Genomic DNA, 23,559 nt, shown 5'->3' on the forward strand with positions numbered 1-23,559 from the left:
CAATCTCATGTAAAGTGTTTTGCAGTAGTCTAGTTGGGAGGTTAAAAGAGACTGGGTTCATGGCCAGCAGGTTTTGTATGTGTGGAAGCTTCTGTGATCTTGTCTTTTAAACATGAAGATGGGGCTGGATCACATCCTAAATTACCTAGCTGTGAGAGGAGGCAATGTCTACTTACATCGTTCTGCATAACAGCATGTGGCTGTACACAGCTGAAGGCAGTGAGTGACCTTCTTGCCTCTCAGCTGAAGTCATGTGAGAACAAAAATAAAAATAACTATAATGATGACAAAGGACAAAAGGGAGAGAAACAAGTGTGAGAGAGCTCTGCTCTAGATTTCCACCAGTGTGTAGTTGGCATTTTTATGCATGCATAAAGATAAAACATTGGAGCTCCTCTGATAATAGCGATGAGATATGGCTGCTGTAGAAAGAATCTCCTTCAAATGCAGTGGCATATGCACCTGCAATGTTTGTCAGCATCCCAGAGAGATGAGGCTTCACCTGCTTTGCTGGCACATAATCTGGTAATGAGTCAGCAAGACCTCCCTGCAGAATTGCTGACAAGCTAGTCTGTGCGAGAAGCAGAGGAAAGTAGCAAGAGTCTATTCAGGAACCTGTGAAGGATACTGAGGCATGTTCATGTGATTAAAGAGGCTACCCTCTTTCAGCTGTGTGATTACCTCCCCCATTTTTTTTTGAGAGGGGGATAAAGTTTGCAAGGGGTCCTTACCACAAATTTTGGCTGCAGGTTTGTTTGTTGGTTTGTTTTTAGCTGTTTGCTAAAATTAACTGTGCATTTTCTACTGAACCGTATCCTAACTGCATATGCAGTTTTATCCTTAAATACTTTTTGATCCAACATTTTAAAAGAAAAAAAGCAATGCCCTCTGAAAACAGGACTTCCTTGTTTAATTCTCAACTAAAGAGGCATTTTTTGTCATCTTTCTTCCCTGGGTATATTTCTGCCTTTCTTCCATGTTTGTAGCAATCCCAAGTTGACCTTCCAAGGTAACAGCAAAGAAGTCCCTCGTGGACTTCATGTTGCTTGTAGGTTACACTCCTAGTTTCCTTTGGGTGGCAGGTGTTAACTAAAGACTGCAAATGACATTTTTAAAGACAGTAGAAAAGAAAAACAAGCAGCCAGTTGCTTTCCTAATTTAAAACTCTTGTTGTTACCTGCAGGGCAGGACTTCTATATTACTCCTGAAACAAAGCTCCTTGGCAAGTCAAATTAAAAGTACATGATGTGGAAATTCTGCAGTTTAAAAAAAAATCCTGAGCTTTCACTGCCAAATATATAATATGCAAATGAAGGAGAAAAACAACATGGTTACCAGTCAAATGTTTAGTTGATTAATCAGTTAGATTAATTACTGCTGTTGACTGCACAGTAAGAATCACCAATTCAGTGCTTGCCAGTTCCACTTTGATGTGCTTTCGAACTGCTAGGTTGGCAGGAGCAGGGACCGAGGAATGGGAGCTCACCCCGTCGCAGGGATTCGAACCGCCAACCTTCCGAGTCCTAGGCTCTGTGGTTTAGACCACAGCGCCACCCGCGTCCCTTACCACAGCACCACCCACGTTTCTAAACCTTAGGTTGCTACAAAACAAGATCTGTAAATTAACCAGGAAGCTCAGAAGGGAATCAGAACATGTGATGGGAGCAGAGAAGAGAGTGAGAGCCTGAAAGACCTTCCTGGTGTCTATAGGTGCTGCTGATATCCATTAGCTTGTATCAAGCATGTTACAAGACCACTTTCACCCCACCTTGACCTTTATGGTATGAAAGAACACTTTAGTACATCATCTGTCTGCCAGATCAAGATAGATAGATAGAACAGATAGATGCTCTCGGTGGCTCTCCCACAACTTTTAAATGTTCTTCTGAAGACTCACAAAAGCCCTAGAATGGAAAAAGATATAATTCCAAATAAATAAATAAATTCAGTGTGCAGATTATTCCACATCAGTATAGCCCCAATTTTCATTTTTTGAAAACTACCCTCTACTTTTATGAAAATAAGCTCTTCCCTTATCATTTTTATCAGACAGGAATTCTCTTGCGAGCTAAATATTGTTTTCCTGTTCCCAGGGTTGTGACCTCAATGCTACTGTGAAGCTTTGTGTGGAGCCAAGGACAGATTTTTAAATGTAAATAAAAGGCAAAGAGGAAGTCTTAAGTGGATGTCAAACTTCCAAACTTGTGAGTGCATATCTCTGCTCAACTTCAACAACACTGAGGGTTGGCAAAAAAAATGCACACAATACGGTTGGAAAGAATGCTAAAAGTTGCTGGTGTAGGGTCCAGTCAAAAAATAAGACATTTCACTGCTGAGTAAATATATTGTGTTATAGTCCAAATGGATGGGTTAAAGCATATAAAAAAATAGCAAGCTCTCCCAAAACAATATAATGTAAAGGTAAAGGACCCCTGGATGGTTAAGTCCAGTAGAAGGTGACTATGGGGTTGCGGCACTCATCTTGCTTTCAGGCCGAGGGAGCCAGTGTTTTTCCACAGACAGCTTTTTGGGTCATGTGGCCAGCATGACTAAACCGCTTCTAGTGCAACGGAACACTGTGACAGAAACCAAAGCGCACAGAAACCCTGTTTACCTTCCCGCCACAGTGGTACCTATTTATTTACTTACACTGGCGTACTTTCGAACTGCTAGAATGGCAGCTAATATAAGATAACAGCTAATGTAATAGCCTGCTTTGCACTGAATGCTACGCCAAACTATGGCTTAGCAAGACCTGGATGAATGGGCTTGGGTTTATGGGCTCTGATGCAGGAGGAAGAAACAAAAGAGGGGAATGGTTGATGGAAAGCTGGATTGAAGGAGCGGTGAGGTCTTCAGTTGCTTTCAGAGGGGGAACAGGGGTCCCAGCTCTCCCCTCCAACCTTCCTGCAAAGCAGAGAACCTCAGTGAAGGCTAGGGAAGGTTTTGGTCAGCCAACGGGATAGGCAGTGACTGAACTGGGGCCTGAACAGGATGGATGCAGCCTTCTTCCCTAGAACTAAGTGTCACCTTCAGAGATGGAAGCAGACCCACCCATCTTGACAGAGGAGTGATTGCAATTTTGAACTTCCCATAAAGTAAGAGAGTCTCACAAGTGAGTGTAGCACACCTTGTCTTTAAAAGCTAGAGGAGGGGCAGGGAAACTTGTTGAGACATCTTTGTTGCTTCTGTCAAGTTCCGAACTTCTTGCCCTCTTGAACTCCTGAATCATGACTCCTGAGCGCTGTGTGTGCTGCTGAGCCTGTACTCTTAACTTGCCTGAATAAAGATCTCTTCCTTACTGACAAATAAGAGCCTCTGCCTGGATGTGTTGGACAGGACAGGGCTCCTGGAAAAGTTTGCAGCTGGTTTGTACGTATTACCTGCTTAAAATGCAGTGAGGCTGGTTTCCACCGCCATGTTTCAAATCACATTTGCATGTCACTCAGCACATCAGTAGTGTTAGACGAGGGTTGTGGCTAACATTGTGCGTACATGGCTTCAGAAACCAGTGGCAGGAGCACGTTGGATGCAGAGTAAACAGGAGTAAACAGCCTAAGAAATAGTATTTATTACCTTGCAAGTCCTGGAGTTTTGCCTATATCAGGACCTATTTTCAGCCATCATCAGGTCACTCTAGAAGAGGGTGTAGTCTGACGATATTTAAATCTACAACTGGAAACCAGACGTTGCTAGTGCAACAAGTATTTCTCGACCTGCTCCTATATCTACAAGGCTAGGGAGGTGCTGTCAGTCCTTGAAAGGTACGATTGATAGCAGTTCCTCTATACATAATTCTGCAAGAAAGGTGTGGAGAGAGTAAACAAATATACTGTATGAAATCTACTCGGAGTCAAGAGTGGATTTCATGCTCTTTATTCAGCTCATAGTGGTGAGGAGGAATGGAAGTTCCCCCAGAATGTCTGCTTTATATACATTATTTCACAATGGGCCCTACGTGATTGGCTAATTCCGGGATTCTCCTGTAGCCCAATCAGGTTGCGGATTCACTTCCACCTGGAGCTGGATTGGGTGCCTCCTGTGGACCAATCAGACTGCTGCATTATGGATCCTATTGTTCTAGGACCAATCAGACTGCTGCATTTTGGATCCTATTCAACTCAGTACATAACACTGTATATGCTATGTTTTGGTACACCTGCCTCAGCAACCGCGACCCAGCTCATGGGCGTAGCCGGGGGGGGCAGCTGTTCCCCAAGATAAAGTAAAACAATAAAAATAGTTAGGTTCTGGACCCCCCAACATACCGTAAATCCTGTGCACGCCATGACCTATCTTACTCCACTTGGAGAAACAAACAATAGCAGTAATGTGCAACAAACCTCACCTCCAATCAGGAAAGTGATGAGAAAATGCATTGGAAAGTGTAGGACAACACATGACTTTCATTTATTTATTATATACTGCCCTTTGCTAAAAGACCGCAAGGAGGTTTACAGCAAAGAACACAATAAACCATATACAGTATGTCAATGAATAACTTAACATTCATGCAATACAAAAAAATTAAACATACTGTAAAAAATACAGTGCATAATGATAAGCAATGCATAGTAATAAATAATACATATAATTCATAATACATAATGAACACATACAACGAATCAACATTAAATTATACATAATGTCATCCCAGCAATAATTTAATAGCAGGGCATGGGCAAGCCCACTTTCCCATATACTTGTCACCCCAAAAAGCATGAAAGGTAGCTAGGAACAATCAAAGATGGAAGTTGGCTTATAAATGGAGCTGGTCCAGAACATGGTTCAGTTCTGGATTTGAAAGGACACCATCTAACCTCCCTGCAAACAAATCAGAATGCTCATTGAATAGCCAGCTTTGTCTAATCTCCCTGCAAACAGATTGGGACGAATGCTCAGTTAAACAGGTCATCTGCAACATTGGGAAGTGTGCCCCAAACTTCTTAGACTGGAGGTATATTTGTTTCTAAATTAAAATTCTAAGTGCATTGCAGAGCTTCCCTCCTGGCTTTGAATGCAGAAAAATTCTAGGGCAATCCACTCACAAGTTCCTTTGAATTCAAGAGAGCTTCCTCCTAGCCAGGCAATAACTGGTCTTTTAAAATCATTTTTAATGTTTTAAATTTTGAACTGGTACTTTTGATGGTTTACATTATTCTTATGTGAGCCCCCCTACCTCTTTTCTGCCAGGAAAGAAAGCATAAAAATATTTGAAATAATATTTGAGTTTGAACCTGCTCTCCTGGGTCTATTTTGGTTCCCTCCTTCCAGTGTTGACTGATTTTATTTAAAGAGTTATTGGCTGACTGATTTGAATGTTTGTTTTGATGGGGGCCAGTCTTACTAAGTGGTACACTAAAGTGTGGGATATTGCCCTGCTGGAAAAATGAACTAATAAGCTGAGAGTCCTTAGGGGACAAAGATAAAGTGATAATTCCATACCTGTTTGGTCCAATTTGCCTACAAATGAATACGGCTGATAGTGACTCAGTGCATATGAATAATTTTAATTACTTTCCTTTGGTATAATAAGGTCCATGTTTTGTAACCCCATCCTGTTTAACCCTTATGTTATGTCTATGCTATAAATAGTTCCAGTTATTGCCTTATTTATTTTGGTTTTATTTTATACCTGTTTTTGTCCAACAGTGATTTATAATTGTAATATGGACTGCGTATTGTATCACCAGATCTGTTTGATAGGCACTGTATTTTGTTGAATTTTGTATAACCCTTAAAACGTGTTATTTAATACATTCACATGGCTGGCCCAAGACATTCTGGCACCTGAGGCAAATCACAAAACGGTGCCTCCCTCTGCAACAGGGAAAAAGGGGTGAATGAAGATCTATATCAGGAAAATGGCAGAATAAAGTTCTACATTGGGATCTGATGCCCCTGTGAATCTTGCCGCCCAAGGCAGTTGCCTTGCCTTGCCTCATGCTTGGGCTGGCCCTATACATTGGCTTAATGTCTGTTTTGTTTGACAGTGATGTATAATTTTCTATAACAATCTTTGTTGTTGTTGTTTAGTCATGTCCGACTCTTCGTGACCCCCATGGACCAGAGCATGCCAGGCACTCCTGTCTTCCACTGCCTTCTGCAGTTTGGTCAAACTCATGTTCGTAGCTTCGAGAACACTATCCAACCATCTCATCCTCTGTCGTCCCCTTCTCCTTGTGCCCTCCATCTTTCCCAACATCAGGGTCTTTTCCAGGGAGTCTTCTCTTCTCATGAGGTGGCCAAAGTATTGGAGCCTCAGCTTCAGGATCTGTCCTTCCAGTGAGCACTCAGGGCTGATTTCCTTCAGAATGGAGAGGTTTGATCTTCTTGCAGTCCATGGGACTCTCAAGAGTCTCCTCCAACACCATAATTCAACAGCATCAATTCTTCGGCGATCAGCCTTCTTTATGGTCCAGTCTCACTTCCATACATCACTACTGGGAAAACCATCACTTTAACTATATGGACCTTTGTTGGCAAGGTGATGTCTCTGCTTTTTAAGATGCTGTCTAGGTTTGTCATTGCTTTCCTCCCAAGAAGCAGGCGTCTCTTAATTTCGTGGCTGCTGTCACCATCTGCAGTGATCATGGGTCCCAAGAAAGTAAAATCTCTCACTGCCTCCATTTCTTCTCCTTCTATTTGCCAGGAGGTGATGGGACCAGTGGCCATGATCTTAGTTTTTTTGATGTTGAGCTTCAGACCATTCCCAATTTTTTTAAAAAAAAAAATTGAATATGTGTGTGTCTGCTTTTTTCATTATACTGTATTTCCCTCACTTTTCAGTCTTTCCAGCTGCCTAATCAGGCGGGCTCCACAGTCCACCTAACTCAACCGTCAATAAAGCTGGGCGCTAGAACGTTCCATGGCGCCCATGAGGCGAAGGCGGAGGGCCGCGCCGTCCTGCCAAAACAACGGGTCGAACAGCGCGCGGCCGGAGAGGCAAGCCAGCCCCGCCTCCACTCCAACCCAGCTTGGCGCATGCGCCTTGCGCGAAAGGCCTGCCTCGCGCGCGCGCGAGCGAGCCTCTCTCCCTCCCTCTTCCCTTCCCTCTGACAGCACTGACATCATTGCTGCCGCCGCGCGGAGGATTGTGGGCCGGGAGGGAGGGCCGCCATTTTCGGTGAGGAGAGGGGCGGAGCTGAGGCCGCTCAGTCAGCCTTGGGAAGCCGGGAAGGACTTACCTCTGTCTCTTTCAGCGGCGGCTGTAACTGCAACAGCCGCGGTGGCGTCGGCGGCTGTGCGGAGACCAGCCTCCTCCTCCTCCCCGGGACTGACAGCCGGCTACTCCGGCCTGGGTGGAGAGGTCATAGCTGGGGTGAGTGGCCGTTTTTCTGGCATCCTGGTTCCCTCTCCGCCTACCTCCTCAGAGCCCCCCCTCCCCGGAGCCAGCGGCCTGCCGCCCCTCCGTACGCCCCCTCCCGCCGCCCCTCAGAGATGCCGGGAAAGGGCGCCACTTATGGGAAGGTGTGTGTGTATGCGTGTCCCGTGTATAGTGGGGAGCGATGCTGGATCTAATGGGGGGGGGGGGGAGAGGAGGCGTGAGGTGATGCTGATCCCGAGCACCTAAGGCAGATGGGCAGCCTCTGCGGAGGGAGGGCCAGATCCTGCGTGGGTGGGTTGTGGCGGCTAATGAGGATGACAACAATAATAATAATTTTATTATTTATACCCCATCGTGGCTGGGTTTCCCCAGCCTCACTCTGGGCGGCTTACAGGAGGGGGTGTAACGCTGGGTGGGTGGGCTGAATGGAGTACAGTGGTACCTCGGGTTACAGACGCTTCAGGTTACAGACTCCGCTAACCCAGAAATAGTACCTCGGGTTAAGAACTTTGCTTCAGGATGAGAACAGAAATTGTGCTCCGGTGGCACGGCAGCAGCAGGAGGCCCCATTAGCTAAAGTGGTGCTTCAGGTTAAGAACAGTTTCAGGTTAAGAACAGACCTCCAGAACGAATTAAGTACTTAACCCGAGGTACCACTGTACTTCCAAAATATGGTTATTATTGTCATTATTATATATTCATTTCCCCCTGATGGGGCTCAAGGCGGATTACAGGTAAATATAAGAACAGCAAAAAACCATGCCCCTCTCCCCAATCATCAACAACAAAAAACTGGAGCATTGATAGAATTGAAACTGTATACAGATCTAGAAGATGGAGGAAAGGGACATGCACCGGCAGAGGAAGGAGTAATAGGAGGTTGGTAGCAGCCAGATTTGTTTATTTATTAAGCTCTGGGTGTGAAGGAAGTGTGCGTATGTGTGTCTTCCTTCCTTGGAGGCTCTTTCTCTCTTGCGGCCCCCCCACCCCATTTTTCCGTAGATTACTCATCCAGAACAAAAGGCAGAGCCAGGCTCCTATTAGTCCCAGGTTGGTCCCTTGGGGCAACAGCCAGTCCCATTGGGATTCCGCGGATGTTCAGTCGTGGATCATTTGCAAAGAGCCAAGTAGCCAACACGAATCTCTCAATCTCTCGCTCTCTCTTCCCTTTCTCCCCCACCTGCAGCTGGGGAAAGGATGCAGGAGAGGAAGGGATCGGCTTGCATGTAGGGGATGTGCTTCCTTTACAGAGGCGACAACCCCCTTTCCTACCTTTCTCCCTCCCTCTCTCCTTTTCACATTCATATCTTGGTTTCAGGGGCTAGATAGTAGCATCTTGGGATGAGGATATGTGTTACCTCAGTTTCATTTTTAGGTGCAGGGTGGCTCAATCCTTCTGGGTTTTTGTTTTTGATTGAAATAAGGAAGGGAGAGGGGGTGGGGCATGCTTTTGAGTCTATTAAGGCAGGCTCATCAGCTTGCTGTCTCCTGGCTTTCTTTTCAATTGATTACAAGATTTTGGACTCTGAAACTGTTTTGAAGCAATACTTACGCACGGAAGCAGGATGACTGAAACCAGGTTGCAATTAGTAAACCCACAGTCCTAACCATTACTACTCAGTAGTAAGCCCCACTGAATTATAGCCTAATTAGCCCTCATTTTTCCTACCTAAAATTACATGTAAACTACTGAAGCGTAAGAGGCCCTTTGAACAAACAGGACCAACCCTTATTCATTAATAACAGGAAATCTGCCAAATGACTTGTATAGGATCTTGGGAAACTTTTTAAAATCTAGGAAGTAGTTTTCATTTTTGTATCTTGGTGGGAGAAAATATCTTGTAGAGCTTGCAATTCAATCATAACACTATGACAGTAGAATGAAATATAAACGAATGATACAATCCTATAATACTCACATAGCTGGTAGTAAGCCCTTTTGAACTAAGTGGTTCATACTTATGAGTGGACATGAATAGGATTGTGCTGTGTATAGAATAAGTATGCATTTCTGAGCTAAGTTGTATAGAAAACAGTTGAACCATCTACTTATTGCGTACATGTCAGAATTGTGTTCTCAGCTTTCCTAAAGAGCCATTTGTTTTAAAATGACATGAACATATTTTGATTTAAAATATCTCACAGAAGTTCATTTCCTAAGAATTTTGAAAACTAGGTTGCATCATGATGGAAGACATTAGTCATAGGACTTAAATGCATCTGGAATAATAAATTCAGCATTCATCAACAGTGAAGTTAAAACAGATCCATTAGGCAGAGCTATAATGTGCTATGAGGCAGCACATCTGAGTTATAGCAAACATATTGCTTAACAGGAAACTGTTCTGAGATGACTTTATATTTTAGGAAGCTGAGAATTGTGTGGTAATAACACAGCTCATTCAGAAATGCTTAGGAGCCAAAATCTATTGTTTTTATTTTTAAAAAGTCCAAGACTGAATAACATTTTTATATAATGTTCCAGATGTTTACCTATATTTTTGTGATCATGAAAATAAAATTGATCCATACAGTTACCTTGATATTGTTAAAATTATGTACTGTTTAAAAATACATGTCCTATTGTAAAATAAAGTAAAGGATTACCCGAAGTAATTGTGAAATATTAATTTATTGCAAGTGGGGGCAGAATTTGGGCTTGAGGAAACTATTGTGTTTTTATTAGAACCCAGAGACCCACCTCCTGGAGTCTGGTGTAAAAGATACATTTAAAGAAATCTGATCCCAGGAATTTGCTCTTGAGTACTAGAACTGAACAGAATTCTCAGTCCTGACACAGAAGAATCCTAGTCATCCAATGCTTTCTTTATTTCAGCAGTATAATTTAGAGTCAATTTGTTGTTGCTGTTGTTAAACAATTAGAAGTCAGAAATCCTTGCCAAAGATCTACCAGTAAATTCCGTTCTGCCTTCTGTCCACTGCTGCTTAACAGTGTCCATGCTTGCCTTCTTACTAAGGCAGAGTAAAAAACACAAGTGATTTAGAATGTAAAGGTTAAAAGAGAAATCTAGGTCACTGGCATAAGAGTAATAGTACTTGCAGCCTCAGACGAAGCCTCTGAATATTAAATAAGAACACAGAACAATATCTGAACATTAAAGGAAAATGAAGTGGGTTATAATATAAAAAATCAGTGTAATATGATTTTATTTTAAAGGAAGGATCAGTTGCTGTTAGCTTTGTGTCTGAGTTTTCCATCAGGCTTTGGCAAAATGCTCACCTGCCTCTCTTCCTTTGTGCTGTATCTGTTGGTTTCTTTTGCTCAGTTGGGTGCCCTTGGGATGTTTCATTGTACCCTCTAATGCAGTCTCTGGCTTTTTACTGCAGGCTAAATTCCCTTTGGACATGAGGATTAGTGCAGCTTCTCTTCAGTCTCCACCTTTCTGATCTGACTCTGAGGCGCAGTTAGCTTAGAATATGTTTTTACTCTGAATTTTCAGTATAACCCTGTCTAGTGTGACATGGCTTCTATACATTTTAGGCTTTTTAACATTCAGAATAACAAGTGCACGAGGCAACATCAAACAAAAGCTGTCTGCAAGAGCTATGGTGCTCAAATATGTCATTTTCTTTATAATAGGAACTAAGCTTCAAATGTTTAAGCTTCAGTTTTTGGAATCTTCAAGAAATGGAGGCCCTCCAATTTAATTTATTCTTTGCAGGATGTACTTCTCATAAGCTTGCATGTAAAATAGCATAGGAAGCAAAATCCCCTGAGGAAGTTTGTCCTTATTACCATACTGCAATTTTCTATGTCTTATTGCTAATGCACATGCAAAATATATTGATATTCCTGGAGGGGGGGGATGAATGGGTTTTTTAAGATGACAGATTAGGCAGGAAACAATGGATTATTTTGTCAAACTTTTCTAATAGCAATATTCATTAATGCAGAGAAGAAAGTATTTGGAAATATCCCCCCTTTTTTTATTACTCTGTAGTTGTATTAAGTGCAATTTTCCTGTTATCTCTAGAAAATAAACTCTTGTCACTACAGATAAGGGCTTCTAGGCTTTTTCAAATCAAAGATAAAATTGTAATGGATAAAATTTGAAGCTATTGCAGCGGCAAGGACTGAGCTTTTCTGGTTTCTGTCCATAAACTTGCTGCTAGCAATTATTCATCCCTCACTGGGATAATACTGTCCTATCTCACAAGCAGCACTTATTTTTCAGGGGGTACTCAAGGGTACGGAATACCAGCACCTCTTTTTTGTTGTTGCTAAAAAGTGTGGCACTTACTGTAACAACTAATGGCGAGTACCGGCACCTATTTTTCTAGGGGGGGAAACCACGGCTCACAAGGCTATTGTAAAGATTATTGACAGCATATTTGAAACACTTTTAACACTCAGTATGCTATATACATAAATGCAAAGAAGTAAATTTTGTACGTTTTTACTTCAGTACTTCCATTCCCAGCACAAAATAAACACTTGCCAGCTTTTTCCCGCCATTCACTTTATTTTCCAATACACTAACATTTGTTGAGTAACTCAACACAGCATCTGGTTTCCAAAATAATTGGGGTATCAATAGGTTTGGTACCTGAAATTACTGAAGTATTTTGCGTAAAACTAACCTTTGTGTTTATATTGCTGAGAACTGACTAATTTGTCATGTTGTCTGTATATATTTTTTCAAACATATTTTTTACCAATATAATTTAGTCCAATAAAATTGCATAAGCTCAACATGGCAAGAAATCTTCCTTCACATACTGACTTCACTTTAGAGATTATGGCTTATTTAAACCATAGTTTACTGTTACATTGAAATGAGGAGGTTAGATTACTGACTATTAACTAGCATAGGAAATTATCATATGCTGATTAGTAAACCAAGATTGAAATCATAGTTTCTCGGTTTGACTGTGATAGGAAACTGTGATTTCAGCAAGTCATGATCTCTGAGCTGAAGTAAGTGTGTAAGAGGTTTTGAAATTGTTGTAGATTCATATGGTTCACCCAAAGTTGTGTGATAAAAATCCCTCTCCCTCTTCTCTCCCTCTGCAGCCCCCTGTGCCCTCCAATCTGCTTTGGAGTGTCCATCTCTGCCAGTTTTAATGTTTTTATGAGAATCTGAACAATTCTCATGAATTTTTGTCTTACCTCACTAACATTTAGTGCTATAAAACTATTTTTCCATCAGTCTTCATATGTGTTCCAAATTGCCATCCATGTGGCTCATGACCTTGCTGGTGGCACTCTGTGATTATCTGCCCTTGATGAATTCTCAGTATTCCATAATAATAATATTATCAAAGTAAGAACATTTAATAGTTTTGATTTGAGTAAGGAAAACTGTACACTTGCAGCTTTAAAAAAATCTGTATTTCAAGGGTAGTGTTAGTATTTCTATGTACTTATGGTTTTATAGTATTGCATTCAGTGGCATTGACCTAAAAATGTCTTCTTTTTATGCTGAACAAGAAAATAAATATGTTGATAACTGACTCAAGATGAATTATTTGTTTAAGGCCAGGGGCGGGGGGAGTGTTGCTTGAAGGGGAATAGCTCTGAACATGGGAATTCTTAATCTTGAAAGTGTTATTTGTGCTGACAGTGGGTGATCTCCACTAAGTCCAACTGAAACTAGCTGCAAATTGATTTTTGTTGATCTCTCTGTGTGTGACTATTGGATATCACCCAATAGACAGCTCACTGGCTTCATTGGGATACAGATGTATGGCACCTGTTAAGTATTTTTCATTTATTGCACCAGCCATTTACACCTTGTTCCAGGATAGGAGAGCTAAATGTAGAAGCAGGATTGCATGCACCCTGTTGATAAATTGTGCATTCCCATCTGTGGTCATGCTCATTTGGATCCCATTGAATTGGCTGGATGCATCTTTTGATGACTGTGTGTTCTGATGGATTTGGGCCATAGTGGTGTTAAATAGCTACACAAACTGTACTTAAATAAATATGCTGATATAGTTTAATTCTGTGCACAATGAGAACAGTTGGGGGAAATAATCAACATGGTATGATGCAACGTTTATAATGTTGCTAGTATATGTGCTGTAGGAATTACCAGTGCTGAGAGATGAGTCTGTGTAACATTTGTCCTTCTGAAATAACCTGAGGAGTTTGGCTGTTTGAGACATGCCTTCAGAAGGAAATAGTTGACTGATGAAATAAGATATTTCATCAGTGCATACGTGGAATTATCAAGGAAAACTTAAGTCAGGTGAGCATAGTGAAATGGCATCATACTAGTTTACCAGCATTTGACTCATTTACCTCTTTCACACATTTTCCTGTAGCAAACACATTGACAGACATGGCCTACTTGTACATTGCCTTGGTCAGGTGTTCAGTTTGTTCTTTTTCTTCAGTCAGCCAACCTATGCAAGATGGCCTGTGTTGACTGCAAGACAACATGCTGAAAATGTAGGAGCCTCACCCTGGCAAGCAGCTCTGTGCATATGTTGGAAAGGGGGAAAAACCCCAAGATCTGCTGTTGACATGAGATTGGAACAGGTAGGCAATGCTAATGCTGCAAGTAATCTAACAGGAATGTTAGCATTTACCAACCCATATCTATTGGACAAAGCTATCTATTTATCTGTTGGATAAAGTCATTTACTAAGATCAAGCATTTTGAGTAAAACCAAATTTTGAAGAGCTGGGGTACCACAAAGAAGAAGATACTACTGCTGAACTGCAACTAACATGAGGAAGGATCGTGCACAGTTTATCTTCATGATAAAGATCAAAGAAAGATGGAAGAAAGTTTGTATCCCTTTGAAGCATACATCAAACTCTCATTGTTCAGCATGGTTGTTGGCATCCATCTGTCTCAAGAGACAATGGCTACAAGAAAGCTGCACCATCCCCTACAGCTGATTTCCTGTTGAATATGTTCCACAAGGGAAATAAAGCTTATGACAACTTCATTGCTGTGAGAATCTATTACATTTCGAACCAGCCAATTACAAGGTGTAATCTTTTACAACAGTCAGAAGAAAAATAAGAAAATACTGTATATTTAAGGTGACAACTCCTGTATCACTACAAAAAAGAGTTATAAGTATCATATCCCCTGATATTAGTACCTCTGATTTGGTCACATAGATGCAACCATGTTTTAAACTGACAGTTTTCACTTAAAAGTAGAATCCACAGTCGACAGCTATCTATCATAGATTGCACATGAGTTGATGGAATGTTCCTTCTTTCCATGTGTATGCTAGTGGAGTCTGAACTGGCAGTGACTGTCCAGAAACAAGACCTGGAACAACATGAAGATATATAATTGACTTAATTTATTACCTTGCAATGTCATGTACTTCACTAAATTACATTATTATGTGCACCTATGACATGGATATGTTACTCATTCTTCTAGGAAATTCTGAAAGCAAATGTTTGGATGGAAGTAGGTTTGCAATCAAAGAGCAGTTTGAAGTATTACATAGATGTGTGATAGCTAGCTCATTTATGATCACTATGTGCAAATCCCTATCTGGATTTCTTTGCTTCACTGGATGCCTTTTTAAGCAAGGGAAGGTTCAGCCTTCAAGGTTCAGGAAGGAAATGAGAATGTACAAGCCATGTTTTCTTCTTTAAAGTGATTGGATTTGGAATGAGGTAACAAAAGCTTAAAACCATGGAAATTGAAGCTAGTTAATGAAGCAAGGCTGCAGAAGTTCATAGTTGTATACAATCAATGTGGTTCTCCCATGAGTGAAATTATAGGAACATATGGAAGAACTGTGCTGCCATGGAAGTCATTCAGAAGAAGATATTGTAGACAATTGTATTTATGGAATTGGACACAAGCTACACAAAGCAAGACACTGTTGTCCAGTCCACAGGTAGAAAACTGAAAATCAAAGTGCACAACAGAGGGATTTGATGGGGATCAGGATTCCTATTTCTCGGAATCTTCAAGTACACAGATCATGATGCCTCGGTACCATTCTCATGTAGCTGATGAAATAGAGGAGACTCATGTTCTTTGTGGATTTGGAGGCAGTCTTCACCCAAAAGTGTGCTTATTATCAATTTTATTCATGTACAGCAAGTAAAATCACAAACAAGGTTTGTGATAGCTAGCCTGCAGAAAGCATAATAATTGTATAAATTATACAATAAGCTAACTAAACCCTCACAAAACTAAATAAGGCATAATACTACAAACAGTTAAGCGTAAGGCTATCAAGCAATAGCCTGCATGGCATCTTACAGCCAGGGTGAAGCATCTCTGTTAGTTCTGGATCTGTCTCTTAAGTTCCTCATCTTAGTTTCAGCAGCTGAGTTGTGGTTTTGCCAGTTGTCTGGCTCCCTATGATATATTGTTTCACTACGCTGACAAGGCTAATTCATGTATAACATCTGAGTTATATGTCACTGGGCTTTATCTTCTTTATGCATTCCTGGGAGGAAAAGGGAATACTGCTCTAGATCCCAAGCAGCTACGTTCTTCAAACTAAAAGCAGTTGTGTGAGAAACTCAGCTTATATGTTACAGACAACCAGCCTTTGATTCTTCCAGTTAGTGCATTGTTTATCATACTTTACAAGCCATATGACATTTGCTAATTTCTACTGAATAAACGCTGTGCTGCTGACGAAGATTCATATTAACTCTGGAAGGGACAGGTTACAAATAGCAAACAAAGCTAAGTCCATGCATGTTAGGCCTTATGCTGGGGCATTAAAGGGACAATTGCCAGCATCAGTCCTTGTGATAACCTTAGTCTTCTACACATGTCAGGAAGATTTTGGGATTCACATGGCAGGACAGCATCTCAAACAAAGACGTGCTCTCCCAAGACCACATTCTCACCATGTTTGCCCTCCTGTCTCAGTAACATCTACGCTAGGTTGGTAATGTCCACAGAATAAAAGATGGCAGAATCCCCAAGGACATGCTCTGTGGAAAGCTTGCTTCAGGCACGGGGCCTGTTGGCAGACCAACTCTTCATTACAAAAATGTCTGCAAACTTGACACGAAGGCTGGCAACATTAATCCTGTGGTGTAGGAATCCCTTGCAGACGACCACAGTGCCTGGAGACAGACAGACAGACAAATTGTGTATCCGCAGCAGTGACCTTAGGAGGAATGACTGCTGGAAGAAGAAACACCATGGTACACTTGCATCAGCACAACCAAACGCTTTCATCTGCCTCAGCTGCAACTGATCCTGTATTTTTCGTTTCGGTCTCTACTGCCACAGCAGGCGCTGTAACTCTCCAATAGCTCAACTCTGATATTGTCTTCTGCTAACTAACACACAACTGGGGGAAGGACAACATATGCATGGTCAATTGGTTTTTAATGCCTGGTGGTTGTTTCTCCTTGTGATCTTAATGGCATTGGTATCAGTGAGTTCCTGAACAAGGAGACCTAGCTCAGCCTTTATTTTTCACTGGTATCTTCCCTTCATACTCCAAAATCAGATAAATTCTACCCCTGTACTAAATTTAGGATTATGGGTAGTCTGCAACATCCCCCCAAATTCATAACATTATTTTCCTACTTCAAGTAAAGGTGTGCTCCAAGTAGAACCATTGAAGAACAAGAGAAATAAGATACAATACTTTGCATACCTTTTTCTAGCTCTGTCACAGGTATGCAATGCTCAGATTTAGAAATAAGAAGCTCCACCCAGTGTTTGGAAACATGTTATGGCCCAAAGGCTGTTGTTTAGATTTATTTTCTGATATATTTTGCATATTTGTATACAACCAATTTGCTCCTTGGCAATTCACAATAAAACGCATAGAACAATGAAATCAATAGTACACAGCAAACCAGGAACAGAGGTGCATTTAAAATAGGTTAAAGCATGAAGCATGAAAGGCTTCAGAAAAGCAGATCTTCTTACAGTGCCAAAAGAGAAGAATGGGTGCATGGTTAGCCTCCCTACGCAAGGAGTTCTGTGAGTGGTACAGAGGTATTTGCTTTAACAGAGAATTGGCAACTAGTACGGTAGTTACCCTTATTACAGCTATTCCTGACGGACCTTCTGGAATAGGTTTTAACTGAGCACAGGCTGCAGTGGGGAAGGGAAACTGGGAGAATATAAGCCTGCCTTGTGGAAGTCCCTTTTTGCTTTTGCAAGACATATCTGGATCCAAGCCATGATATGTAGTAGCTATGGATGGTGAATGTGCTTGTCTATAGCACTCGTGATTCAAGTTGCAGTTTAGTATCATAATGGGAAAAGAAAATTGGTTAATTGCTAATGAGTGGTCCTTTACAATTAGAATATATTCTGTGTTGAATATGTTGGAAATTGCTGTTGTGTTTTTGCTGTGCCTTTTTCAAAATTCAGTTGCAGTCTCTCACCCCAACCCCACCTCCCAGTGAGTCATGTGTGTCTGCCTGACTATGTGGTGTGAAATTTTGTTTTTTCAGGAAACAGTTCCTGGCAAATTAGGGAAGTGTGACAAGTCTCTCAACTCTTCTTTTTGCTTTCAGATTTGTGGAGATGACTAAGTATTTTGGTATTGCTTTCAGATTCAGAGAAAGGACAGCTCAGTCCTGCCCATTCTAACTCATGGGTGGGGAGTCAGTAGTCCTCCAGATGTCATTAGACTTCCAACTCCCATCACTCAAGCTGCCATGGTCAATAGTAATGGATTATAGAAGCCGTTGTTCACCAACATATAGTGTTAGAAACTGAGATATGACAGCTAAATGGCACCTTAAACCTAGGTTATGGGCACAAGAATAGAATGTCTAGGCGCGCTTTTTATAACAAGAATACAAAGCTGAAAATGAATGAACTGCAGCTAAAGTATTATGTTCATTTTTCACATGGTCTAGTCCTTTCCCTGCTGACCCCCCCCTAATATTCTTAAAAGGTTCTCTTCTCCAGTCTTCAGAGAGTAGCTGGAAGTGGGGAGACAGAAAAAGTTCCTCCATTCCTTCCACTCTGCAGTTTTAATCTGAAATCTTAGGCACAGTACTGTGCCCAGAGCTCAGAAACTGCTCTCGCTAATGAAATTCCCTGTTGCAAAATACGCCTGAAACAATGGGAGTTTTGAACACTGCATATAGATAGCCAGAAGTTCCCCATATTTGCTCTAGCTCAGGCTTCCTCAGCCTCAGCCCTCCAGATGTTTTGAGACTACAATTCCCATCATCCCTGACCACTGGTCCTGCTAGCTAGCAATCATGGGAGTTGTAGGCCAAAAAACATCTGGAGGGCCAAGGTTGAGGAAGCCTGCTCTAGCTGATGCAAAAAAAAATTCTGTTGCACAGGGTCCCTTCAGTCCTCCAAATGAGATTTATGGAGGGGGAGCAGGGGGAATTGCTAGAAACTGCTCCTCTCCCCTTTCTTCCATCAGGGAATTGGACAACATTGGAAGCCACACGATAGCTGCTGCTTTAATGTTTACTTCAGTTGTTTTAATGTGATTCATCTTGCATGTGGGCAGGAGACTATAGTTTCATCTACCTCTGTCCTGAGAGAGGAGGAGCCTAAAGGTGCTGGCTCTTCTTTACTGTTCTGAGATAATCCCTTATGGTCCATGATTATTATTATTTCTCCTGATAACCATATACGTACTGGGTTCCCTCCCTCCTAAACATGTCTTCAATGGAAATTTGAACACCTCTCTGAAATTGTAAATCTATGGAAGAACTGGTTAAATGAATTGTGCCCAAGCAGGCTCTACAGGTTAGTGAGAGAGCAGTAAACTGCTTTTGACCCATGGAAGTCATTTAGAAGTGCTTCTGTCAGCAGCTTTTAGAGCTGAATGCGCTGGTTTGCTATATTATAAAATAACAGGAAAAATCCCTTTTACCTGTCTTTCATTAGTTTCCCTTACTCAGCCATTTCAATATTCTTGTCATTTTTTAAATTTCCTATCCCTTTGGGTTGGGTGACTATGTATGCCTGCAAAACAGGATTAATAAACGGATATTTCACACAAATCAATACTGAAACAGACAGGTGTTAAGGGCTTTCTGGTCCATGTGTGTGTAGGAAGGATATCAGAATTCAAAAGCTTTGAGACCATGGGGCCGTATTCAGTGTAATGCTGGGGAGATCAGTCCATCAGCTCAAGCGTTTCTGCTTGCTTGACAGCACAGTCTCTCCTTCCTTGCCCTTGCTGTTCTGGGGATTCTGTTCACTCTCCAGAGCAGATTTGGGGCGGGCATGTTGTGGCTATTGCACTGGCTTCCACTAGAGTGATGGCTTAGTTGAATATTGTTAATTTATTTATTATTAATAATAATATGGCCCAGGGATAATATTTTAATATTGTTTAAAATATGGATTGTAAATTATGCTGTCCCTATTGTAAGGAAGTTTTTGTACTGTCTTAATATTTAAGTTATATATCCTGTATTTTTAATACTGTTTTATTGTACGCTGCCCAGTGAATATTTACTGATGGGCTGCTACATGACTCATAACTCATAAATCATATAATTGTAGATTTGGAAGGGACCCTAAGGCTCATCTACTAAAATATATGTATCTTGCTGGCCGGCAAAGCTTACCCAAACCTTTCAGAAATTAAAAATATTGTTGACTGCATAGCCTTTTTGTGGTAGTAATGTTTACTGCAAATATATTGGCAATATTTTATTGCATGAATCTGTATCTGTATACAAGATACAAAATATTGGAGTACTGCTTTGTATTGTGGAAAATGTTTGTTTTGAATAGGAAATTTCACAGGAGTTATTGTAGACACCTACATTCAAAATCTAGAGTATGTATACCAAAACGTTTTATGCCCTTTGGACATGCTTTGGTCTACTGCATCAGTTTTCAATTAAGACCAATAAGAATTGTAAAATATGTTGTTTGGCTTTAAACTAAAGTTACCATTTCTGTGTTTTCTTAGAATGTATGACAACATGTCCACAATGGTGTATCTAAAGGAAGACAAGTTGGAGAAACTCACTCAAGATGAAATTATTTCTAAGACTAAGCAAGTGATTCAAGGACTAGAAGCTTTGAAGAATGAGCACAATTCCATCTTACAGAGTTTACTGGAGACACTGAAGTGTTTGAAGAAAGATGACGAAACAAATTTGGTGGAAGAAAAATCAAACATGATTCGCAAGTCTCTGGAAATGTTGGAACTTGGACTCAGTGAAGCACAGGTAAAAAGCCATTTCTATTTAGTCTGGTATCAAAATGTTATCTTGCTTTGATACAGTATTTTAACAATGTTAACAATTAAAATCAAATGTTGGATTTGTAAAGCAGCGATGCAGTTGATGCCAACCCACATATATGTTCAAATATTGTAAGACAAGAGGAATAATACTTGTAATTTCTGGTCCTTTCTAGGTAATGATGGCCTTGTCAAATCACTTAAATGCGGTGGAATCAGAGAAGCAGAAATTACGAGCTCAGGTTCGCAGGCTATGCCAGGAAAATCAATGGCTAAGAGATGAGCTAGCCAATACCCAGCAGAAATTACAAAAGAGTGAGCAGTCAGTGGCTCAGCTGGAAGAAGAAAAGAAGCACCTAGAATTTATGAATCAGTTAAAAAAATACGATGATGATATATCTCCTTCAGTAAGTAGCTTCACATTAAAACACATTTTATTCTTCCTAATTTTTTTCTGTTTGCTGAGGAACGTTACCCTATAAATGTTGGGACCTTTCCTCATAGGAGAGTTGTCCAGCCCTGTGATCACCTTTGCTACCCTTTTTTCAAGATCATCTGGTCATAAACTTAGAGTTTTTGCACTTCTAAATATCATGCTTAGTAGATGATACATTTTTCAGTATCAGTATTAGTTTGAGAAGTAGGGCGGGGAGACAGTAGTGAGACAAAAGGTGCCTTTTGCAATTTGTGGATATGCATAATGCGCATATCCATATTGATTCAGTGGTTCTAACTGCTTGTTGTTTCTTGGGATTTGTCTAGGAGGATAAAGACACAGATTCTACCAAAGAGCCGCTGGATGATTTATTCCCCAATGATGAAGATGACCAAGGACAAGGGAGTAAGTGAATGTAACTTTATACATTATATAGAGTGAGTGGGGACTAGTGGAAGTTTAGCTGCTTCTTTAAGTCATTAGTGCACAGCATAAAAGAGTAGCTGCAGTATTGAAGCCTGGCAGCTGACTTGCCAGAAGCAATAAAAATGATAGACTTGAAACTTCTGATGGGCAATCAGAAGTTGTACTTCAGTGTGAAGATTTTTTTCTAGTTAGTGATAGCCACGGTTTATCATGTCTGAACTGGGGAAATCATACTGTACTCTCAAATTATACTGAGGCTAGGATCCGGTTCTGAAGCTAAGCATGCAAGGAACAAGTCTCCCCCATGGTTCTAGGTTTGGGCTCTTCCCCAGGTTACATTGGCTTGCTAGATGAGGGGGGCAGGAATTTGCATCAGCTACTATGGTGGCTGAACTTTTGATTTCCTGCTTTTCCATGAGTTTGGCTACATCCAATCTCATTCTCCTGAGAAGCCAGACAAGTGCAATGAATAAAAGAAATAGAACTTTCTAACAAAATATGTGCCAGAGTATGCTCAAAGTAATGTGTGTGTTTAAAAAAAAACCACAAGAGTGGAATGATTAGGTATAATAACCTCATGGAACTCAATCATAGTTTTGACAGTTAAAACATTTGAGTGTGTAGTCTTAAAGAAGTTCAATTCATTCATGCCAGTTACATATTAATTTTAATATACTGCTTTCTTCTTTCTAGTTCAACAACCACATAGCAGTGCAGCAGCAGCTGCCCAGCAGGGTGGCTATGAAATCCCAGCAAGATTAAGGACCCTTCATAATCTTGTCATTCAGTATGCTTCCCAAGGCAGATATGAAGTTGCTGTACCCCTCTGTAAACAAGCACTTGAAGACCTGGAGAAGACATCAGGTCATGATCATCCTGATGTTGCCACTATGTTGAATATACTTGCATTGGTATACAGGTTGGTATTTAAACGGTTTTCTAATGTGTTTGATGTTACAGCTAGACTAAAATACAGTACTTGTGGTGGTGTTTTGAGTAACAATGTTGTATTTTAGTTTGAGGACATGGCCTTTTTAGGGAGACAGTCATGCAACTTGAATAATATTCCTAGATATTTTGAGTTGGGCTGAGGACATTCTTACTTTAGCAGTAGTTTGCTGCTAGCGGCTTAGGAACTGAATCTGCATTTTGTTTTGGTGCTGGTTGGTGCATCTGATGACCTCAGATTGGGAGGAGAACTGGGTATACTGTCCATAGTATCCTGCAGTTGTTGTTCTTTATAGGGATGTAGAGGGCAGCCTCAGATTATCAGCGTGGTCTGTTCTAGTACCTAGCCACTGTGCTGTAATTCTGTTGAATAATAGGCACTTCATGGGTTGAGACATGAAAAGAGCAGAATCTGCACTGGATTCTGACAGTTTCATATACTTAAGATACTGAATCCAATTCTTGATGATTTTCCTGACTGAATTCTTAGATAATATGTTCATGAGATATGGTTGTTAATCATGACTTCTCTAATTTAGGGACCAGAATAAATACAAAGATGCAGCAAACTTACTGAATGATGCTTTGGCTATTCGTGAAAAGACCTTGGGCAAAGATCATCCAGCGGTTTGTATATTAGATAGTTCTTTTGTTTCTTCCTTCTTTCGTTTCTTCCTTCTTTGTAGTTTCCTTTGAAACTCATTTTAATATTAACTCAACAGGAAGGTTTTTAAGCCCTGGTTTATCGTTAACTTCATTCAGGTAGGTAACTCTCAATATAATGTATTGCACTTTTAATAATTAAGCACAAAACTCTTTCAACATTGGTCCACTTAAATTACTTTCTTGCACACTTATCTGATTCTGAATCATTTACATGATGAATTTACCTGAAATTCTGAAATATTTCAAATGTGTTTTTGGATTGCTTTTTTGGAGCAATAGTAAAAACTTTTGTTCAGTGTAAGCCATTTATTAAATACTCTCCATTGATAATTACAGATGTCCTTTCTATAATATGAAACTATGTCACTTTCTAATATATATCTTTTGAATATAGTATTCTGCTTCATCGAGCAAAATTGTGCATTTCCTAATATTCCTAGCCCAGTGCTTCCCAGCCAGTATGTTATAACTAATCTATTGTCCACATGCTTGTCCCAGTTAAGGTTTTAGCTCTGGGCCAGTACTTTCAAAACATAGACCTAGTCCTTTAGCATGACTTATTCCATGCTTGCTGGATCTTACTACTTGGTTCTACTTAACAACCTAGTAAATATGTACCGTCCAACAACAATTTGCTACT

At 40.7% G+C, this 23,559-nt stretch overlaps 1 protein-coding gene across 11 annotated transcripts in view; it reads left to right on the plus strand.

The window, feature by feature from the left end:
- Nucleotides 1-7,103: 7,103 nt before the first annotated feature.
- KLC1 (kinesin light chain 1) overlaps nucleotides 7,104-23,559 on the plus strand; it is a 40,695-nt gene continuing 24,239 nt past the window's right edge. For 3 of the 11 annotated variants that reach the window (XM_083612969.1, XM_083612963.1, XM_083612964.1), the window contains exons 1-6: nucleotides 7,120-7,321; nucleotides 20,168-20,429; nucleotides 20,620-20,850; nucleotides 21,206-21,284; nucleotides 21,999-22,224; nucleotides 22,793-22,880. In XM_083612969.1, the coding sequence (XP_083469095.1) occupies nucleotides 20,169-20,429; nucleotides 20,620-20,850; nucleotides 21,206-21,284; nucleotides 21,999-22,224; nucleotides 22,793-22,880 (885 nt within the window). In that variant the 5' untranslated portion in view covers nucleotides 7,120-7,321; nucleotide 20,168. Of the gene's footprint in view, nucleotides 7,471-8,076; nucleotides 8,207-20,167; nucleotides 20,430-20,619; nucleotides 20,851-21,205; nucleotides 21,285-21,998; nucleotides 22,225-22,792; nucleotides 22,881-23,559 lie in introns of those variants that run through there. The other 8 variants (XM_083612968.1, XM_083612967.1, XM_083612971.1 and 5 more) reach the window with 7 other exon arrangements.

This window comes from Podarcis filfolensis (genome assembly GCF_964270895.1).
Source record: "Podarcis filfolensis genome assembly, chromosome: 1".
Taxonomy (NCBI): domain Eukaryota; kingdom Metazoa; phylum Chordata; class Lepidosauria; order Squamata; family Lacertidae; genus Podarcis; species Podarcis filfolensis.